At 41.9% G+C, this 7,048-nt stretch overlaps 1 protein-coding gene across 1 annotated transcript; it reads left to right on the forward strand.

Moving 5' to 3' along the window:
* The first annotated feature begins 2,559 nt into the window (after positions 1-2,559).
* On the forward strand, positions 2,560-5,900 carry SULT6B1 (sulfotransferase family 6B member 1). Its single transcript, XM_031059747.1, has 4 exons — positions 2,560-2,602; positions 4,553-4,676; positions 5,335-5,430; positions 5,765-5,900. Exons 1-4 carry the CDS (start codon positions 2,560-2,562, stop codon positions 5,898-5,900), a joined length of 399 nt encoding a protein of 132 aa, XP_030915607.1.
* The last annotated feature ends 1,148 nt before the right edge of the window (positions 5,901-7,048 follow it).

Consider the following 7,048-nt stretch of genomic DNA (forward strand, 5'->3'; position numbering starts at 1 on the left):
GCTCCCGGGCCCGTCATGGCCTCTCGGGCCGCCCAGCGGCAAGCGGGGTGAAATACGAGCTGTGTAAAAGTCTTCTCAGGAAAGGGCGGGCTTTGTTGTATATCCGGCCTAATCAGCGAGATAAGACATTAATCCGTGAGGCAGGTGGCGGGTAACAGGCGAGCAGTAAGTGATGGCCGGGTGTTAGAAATACAAGTGAGTTGTCGGTAGAATTGCCTTGTTAAGGTCTTGGGCGCCATATGCTTCAGTAATCTCAGACCTAGGGAGAACTTACTAATGCCAGGCGAGAAGAATGGACTACTGATAGCGGGCACAAAGACATCCAGCAGAACCCCCATGGTAAGGAAGACACTGATAAAGCAAACTCAGCTTGACTGGGTAAAAGGTAATTTCTGGCAGGGGCAGATTGTGACCACCGACTCACGGCCACGGACCCAAGAGAACCAGCCACCCACAAGAAGAGGAAGACTGAGCATGTTGACTGATGAACATGAGAAAAGAGGCAATCATTTACTAAGGGAAGATTAATTAATAAGAGAACTATGCCATTTGTAGGCAATGAACACTAATTCCTTAGTTTACTAAATTGTATAAATAGTAAAAGCTTTTGGTAGTTGGTGTGCTTGATTTGTGGAATACCTTGGAACACTCGGGTTTGTGCAACTCTGAAATAAATAATCAGTGTGTCTCCCAAGTGCCAGGAAAATTAATGTGTGATGCCAGAGGTTTATGTTTAAAAGGGAGACGGAGGAGTCCTGTAACTTTATTTGAACAAAAGCTATGGGCATTTCCCATGGGTTCTCTCAAATTGTTGGTGGATATAGCCCTCTTTTTATCCTAAGTTCCTGACTGCATCTCCCTCTTTATTTTCCCCATTGGCTGAGGTACCTGAAAGGCACAGACTTCCTAAATCACCTGCTCTATGCTCCCCTTGAGTATGCAACCCCCTTTCATGACATAAAAGAAAGAAAAACATATTCATAATTCTATTAAGTCTTTGTTCTTTTTCTTTAGGATCAGGAATTTAACGTGGCCTTGGCTGAGCAACAATCTGTGTTGATAGTAACATTTTCTAGGACTAGGAGTTTCTTCTGTTGCTTCCCTATCTATAAGTTCCTAGCTCTATCTACAAGCAGATTCACATGGTCTGTTTGTAAAGACATAGTCATCTTATTCCTTGCATTTTCATTGTCTTCTATTATTCATGTTGCTATTAACTCATATTATGGGACTGACTTTATTGCCAAAATAACAGCTCTTCAGATTTTCCTTAATAGGGACTTAATTTTCTTTGTAAGATGTTTTCCTCCCCTCTGCTAGTGTTTTATAAGATTAGATATAATATTTTTGCTGCTCGTTCTTACAGGGAGATTAATTTTCCAATTCTCTTTTTCCTCTGGGTGGCTGGGTTTGCAAGTGCTGCCTGTACTCAGTGGGATTTTGTAGTAAAGTAATTCCTGCTCTGAGGATTTTAAGTGAACAGGATCAACCCAAGCAGCAGAGGCTTAGGGTTGTTGGAGAAAACATGGATCCAAGAAAGGAATTCATTGCATTATCATTGTAGCAGTTGTGGCTCTAACCAGAGAGGGTCCTGGGACAGGGTCTCATTTAGCAGATAGAACTTGCATTGTTTGGCAAGTTCTGATCTGGAAAGAAACTGTAGTGTATTTCGGGGCTTAAAAAGTACTCCTGTAGTGTATAGGGTGAACTTATAGCAACTGTGAGGCAGAGCACTGAACTGTAGGACGCCAAATAAAAAAGGAGCAGGCACAAAATGTAAAATATGCATCTTTGTTTTAAGGAGCCCGTAATCCCTTGGGTTTGGGTCCAGACTCCTGCTGGACCCTACACAGAGGTTGTTTGTCATATCTTGGCCCTGGCTGTTATTTCTCACAGTTTGGAAGAGTTCAGGTGTGGAGAAATCATACGGGTTGTCTCTGACGTTTAGTAACTCAGTAAACCTCTCCCGCTCAGGCCAAAGGATGAGTAGATAAAGGAAAAAAAGGGCTCTCACACTGTTAAGGTCGAGCAGTTTGTGGTAGCTCAGCAGGAGAATATTTTGCTAAGGACCACTGCCAGATGTTCAGTAGGAAAGGAGGTACACTGCTCCCTATGGTTTGCTGAGAAATGCGGCACCTTGTTACCTGGTAGGCACTCTGGTGGAAAAGCCTGTGTGCCAGGTGAAAAAAGGCAAGACTAGAGGAAAAAGAATGAAAAGGAAAGATTACCTGCCCCAGTCTGAAACTAGAAATGGCTGGGCTCCCTCTTGCCCCCTGATGTGACACTTGGACCCACCAAGCCATAGTACCACCAGGCAGAAATAAAAGTGTCAGCTCCACAGCTCCATCGCGGGGGCACTTCCCGACCAGGACACGGGGAGGCTGCTGGGGGTCAAGGGGAACACCCCGTGCCCTTGCTCTGTCCTGCCAGCAGTCGTCAGAGCAGCATTTGGGCAAAGGGGAGTCACGGAAGCCTTGGGGAACCTGGCTCGGTGGCACAGCTCCAGAAGTGGCCACAGGCTCATGCTGGAACGGGATGCAGCATAGGGGAGCATGCAGCATGGGGGAGGCTTTACTGCAAGATGCCTTCCAGAGGGCCAGGGGTGGGGAGGGATGCAGGTGTCTGGGGGAGCAGCTCTTCTAGCACTTGTTCTGGCACGTACCTCACAGACACAGCTACAGGCACAGCTGGGGACATGCACTGGCAGTGACATTGAATAGGCGACTCTGCTTTGCCCTTGACCCAGGGCAGCAGAGAGAGGCAGACACTTCCCTCAGCAGAATGAGTGGAGTTTCTTGCTAATTCCTTACTTCTGCTACCCAGAATCTTATGTGTCTCTGTGTAAAAGACAGCAAAGGTCCCGTCATTTCTACCACTGGCTATGTTATGAATATATTAAAAAAATATTAAGTGCATTGTTGAGTCAGTTCTGCCTCTAGAAGTGATTCAGGAAGGTCACAGCTACAAAGCTGTTGAGGGTCTCATTAATGGAAAACATTACTTTGCTTATAAACATTTGAGTGCTTTGGTGTTGTCATTTGATGACTATTAGACTGAATTAAGCTTTGTAATGAGAAGGCTCTGACATCTTATTTAAACCTCAGACATGTTTTGTTTTGTTCTCTGGGTTTCTTAGTGCAGGTATGAAATGGCTTCTCTAAATTATTTGATATTTACAACTGTCCAGAGTATACATGTAAGCAGAGAACTAATTTTATTAAATGTGGAGATCCAGGTAAATATAATTTTAGTGAAAATAAATTGTCCATTTAAAACAGTTTTTTTCTCTCTCTTGCACTCCTCTACAAAAGTTATTAAAATGAAGTCATGCAGCAAGTAAGGCTATTTCTCCTAAAATAGAAAAGAAGATAATTCGGATGACTAATGCCTTCTGATCTTTCACACAGGAAACTCTTACAAATCATTGCTGCACCTGTGTAAAAAACATGTTCTCTCTTCTGTTTCTGTTTAATTCTGAAGAGGATAAAATAGATGCCATTTCTAAGGATTTTGATAATGCATCTGAATTACAATCACCTCCCCAAGTCTATTTTCAAGGAAAAGTTATAGTGGGTTTTTTATTTTTCCAAGAACAAGCCTCATCTCTTTGACAGTATCAGTGTGCAAGACTAATTCTGGGTCCATATTCTTTTTTTGCATCCAAGCAGGTGGCACTAAGGGAAAACAATTTGGAAACAGTGGGAGTCTCATGATACTTGGGCTCTCTTAGCATCCCCTACAATTTACAGTAGCCTCAGGATGCTGGAGTTGACATAAGCAGGGACATAGGTAGAGCTGTTGCAGTGGTCTGAAATTGCTGGAGTGTCAGGATTTCCTTTTCTATGCAACTCTTTTCTGTTCACAGTCATGATGGGAATGAATGTGGCAGCAGTGTCTCTGGGACATTGGCTGTCCCCTAGCAAAGACTCATGAGGTTAAAACTGGAGTGTTTCTGGTACTTGGTCACTGAGCAGTGGCAGATACGTAGCACTTCCAAGATGCACCACAGAGGAAACAAAGAATTAGTTAAGGGATAGAGATTTTTTTCCATGTATTATTGTCATTTTTTCCTGCATGAGGCAGGAAAAAATAAAATGTATCTGGCAAAAATATTTAATGTGTATAATGTGTTTTCAGCAGTGTTTATGCTTCTCTGAGGATTACAGTCTCTTAAGGATTTCAAGAAAATTATTGAAAAATGGGAGATGATTGTAATAGCTGTGGTTTTCTAAAGGAGCTTTTCCTGGCAGGAGGTTGGCAAATGGTTCCTTAATATTTCCCAGGTAGTTATGGGATACTATTCAAAGATAATATTACTATCTTTCCAGTTACGTCTCTCTACAGTTGCTTCATGACATAAACAAACCTTAGAAGTCGTGGTAAGGTCTTTATTATGATTATGTTATAATTTTGTTCTACATGCCTTTATTAATAAAATATTTTATACTCCCACTATGTTATTGGTTGCAAAATGTTTGGTTATACTCTCACTTTGGTTGCCAGGGTAGATGAGTGATCTAAAATTCTGGCCTCTTTCTCCCACTCCACATAGTAGTGTTGTTTCAAAACCCTAAAGATACAGCTGTTTCATTTTTCCATTGCCATAACAATGGAACACAAAATGTCCCCAGTTACAGCTCCAGGGATGAGTTCTTTTCAGGATTCATGACAGATCTGTATTTTTACAGATACTGATTGTAGCTGGAAAAGCAACAGAAAAAATATTTTAAAAACAACTGAATGGGGCCAGTGGGAAAACAGCTGTGCCATAATAAATTTCCCGATAGCCGTATGTCACAGTAAAGGAGCAGCTGAATGCCAGAAGGGGAGAATGTCCAAATGATGCTTTGCTTCTGGGCATTTGTTCTTCCAGCAGAGGGTGAGGGAATTGCATGGCAGCTGGACAACGGCATTAGGTCAACATTCTGCCACTTAGTGTTGGAGGGAATGCTGCAGGTTCAAAGTGTTATTAACAAAATGGCAGTTTGTTTCTTTTGTGTTTCTCCACATTAGGCCGAATATCTCATTAGCAACCCATATTTTAGATGTCTGGCTTTGTCTGTTAAAAGATGTTTACAGGACAGTATAGTCACAGAAGGGAAGGACATGGTGAGATTAATGTTTATGTGTGCAAACTGTTTACCTAGAGAAGTTCAGAGGAAGCCTCTGTCATTCTCCTGTACAGACAGTACCATGGAAAGGACAGGCTGTTCTTTTTGTCTGCATTGATGTAACTAACAGGCAACAGAAGGCAATTCTTCAGTTGAACAGAAAAAATGTACCCAGTTAGAAAGAAAGATCACACCAATGCTTTTTTATCTTCTTTACAGTCAGCTGGGGATCCTGTTTTGATCCTGAAGTCACCTGGAACAAACATGTTGAAGATAAGAATATTATGGTCATAGTATATGAAGACCTGAAAGGGATGCAGTAGATGCTGTTTACTGACAGCCAAAACACATCTGAGCCCATTCCTTGAAATCTGCTGAAATTAAAAGGAAATGGCACAGATTTCTGAAAAAGCAAAATCCAGTTGATTTTCGTGACAAGTTGAGTCTGGCTATACAGAAGCAGAGTTCCAGAAAACAGAAATGTGACACAGAAAACAGTGAATGAAATCAGTAGATGATGGAAATGCACATCCCAAGTGGGTGACTCCCTTTTTCAGAGGAAGCATATTGCACATCTCGCTTTCACTGTACTGCTTTCAGAACCTGAGTGCCACTGTAAAGCAGATAGCTGCATTCTTTGGATTCTCACCAAGAGCTGAGCAGATCCAGGCCATTGCAGCAAGGCACACTTTCCAGCCAGGGAGTGTTAAAGCTCAGGAGACTCATGATGCTGTTGGCTTGATTCTTTTCCATAAAGGTAAATCTGTTTGTATTTTGCCAGAGCAGTGAATGGTAGCTCTTTGACTTGGGCAGACAGGAATTTGGATCAATAGATGATTAATATTTATGTATAATTTTCAAGGCTGGGTGTTGTTTAAGAAACACCAATTGTGCTTCAGGAATCTCAATTGCTTTCACCCCAAGGGCCACTACCATACCTCTGTTGTGGTATGCACTAAGCACCAATTAAAACAAAGTAGAGTTTTATCTTTGCTTCTGTGACTACTGGGGATGGTCACTAGACTGAGTGCCTCCACAGATCTTTCTTCTTGGGTTTTCTCAATAACCCTTGGGATTGCCTATGGACTACAGTCAACTCAGAATTCAGATGCTCCACAGATTGATCTGTGGTTTTTAGCCATGAATCAGGCTAGAACCTCAGACAGCCCCTAATTGTGAACTCTCCAAAGCCTAGATTAAAGGTAGACTGCAGCTTAGAGCACTGTCTGGTTGCAACAAACAAAGCTATTGTAGTTAAAAGCCATACAGTTCAAAAGCCTTTGGTCAAGGATGGTGTTGAAGCTGGAGCACTACTTCCTGTTAAAATAGGTTGTCTGAATTACTAATAGATCACTAACAGCCAGCCTGTGCACTTTAAGTTCAGTGAACTATTCCAAAACAGGTCAAGAGGAAATCCTGTCTCAAGACACTAAATAGGCTGCTCTTAAACATATTCTGAAAAATAGACCTTTTGACCAGCAATGATATTTAGAATGAGGCTGTTTAGCTATCTGAGGGAATATTTTATAGGTGATGCTCTAAAATTCCTTTTGTTTCATCTGCACATTCTTCCCAGGGCATATTCAGATACTCAGTATTTACCAGCTAGTGATGGGCATTAAAGAATGAATATTAGAATTGTGAGTGTGAGGGTCAGCTGATTTGTTTTCTGCAGCTTTCTGTGTGTTACAAGTTTGATTCTGTTAAAAATTATGTGGTGGGGTACCAAGGAAGAAAGCTGGACCTCATGTCACTGGAGAAAGGGAGAATTTGTACCTTCCTCAAGCAGTTTAGCACATTCAGGATGAAAAAGAACTGTGAGGTGCTTTGAGATGGTGGCATTATCCACCAGGTCAAATCCAGTAGCTCACAAAGATTGCAGCTATTGACAGCAGCTAAACGAAACAAGCAGTAAAATCAAGTTCCTCATTGTGAAA

The sequence above is a fragment of the Geospiza fortis genome, unplaced genomic scaffold (genome assembly GCF_000277835.1).
Source record: "Geospiza fortis unplaced genomic scaffold, GeoFor_1.0 scaffold41, whole genome shotgun sequence".
In the NCBI taxonomy this organism is placed as follows: Eukaryota; Metazoa; Chordata; class Aves; order Passeriformes; family Thraupidae; genus Geospiza; species Geospiza fortis.

Excerpts from the sequence above, each read along its gene's own strand:
- SULT6B1 (XM_031059747.1), top strand. The coding sequence starts at position 2,560 with ATGGGGGAGGCTTTACTGCAAGATGCCTTCCAGAGGGCCAGGG. Across the intron at positions 2,603-4,552 it reads TGCCTTCCAGAGGGCCAGGG|TAGTGTTGTTTCAAAACCCT; the intron begins GTGGGGAGGGAT and ends CACTCCACATAG. Across the intron at positions 4,677-5,334 it reads TCAGGATTCATGACAGATCT|CTGGGGATCCTGTTTTGATC; the intron begins GTATTTTTACAG and ends CTTTACAGTCAG.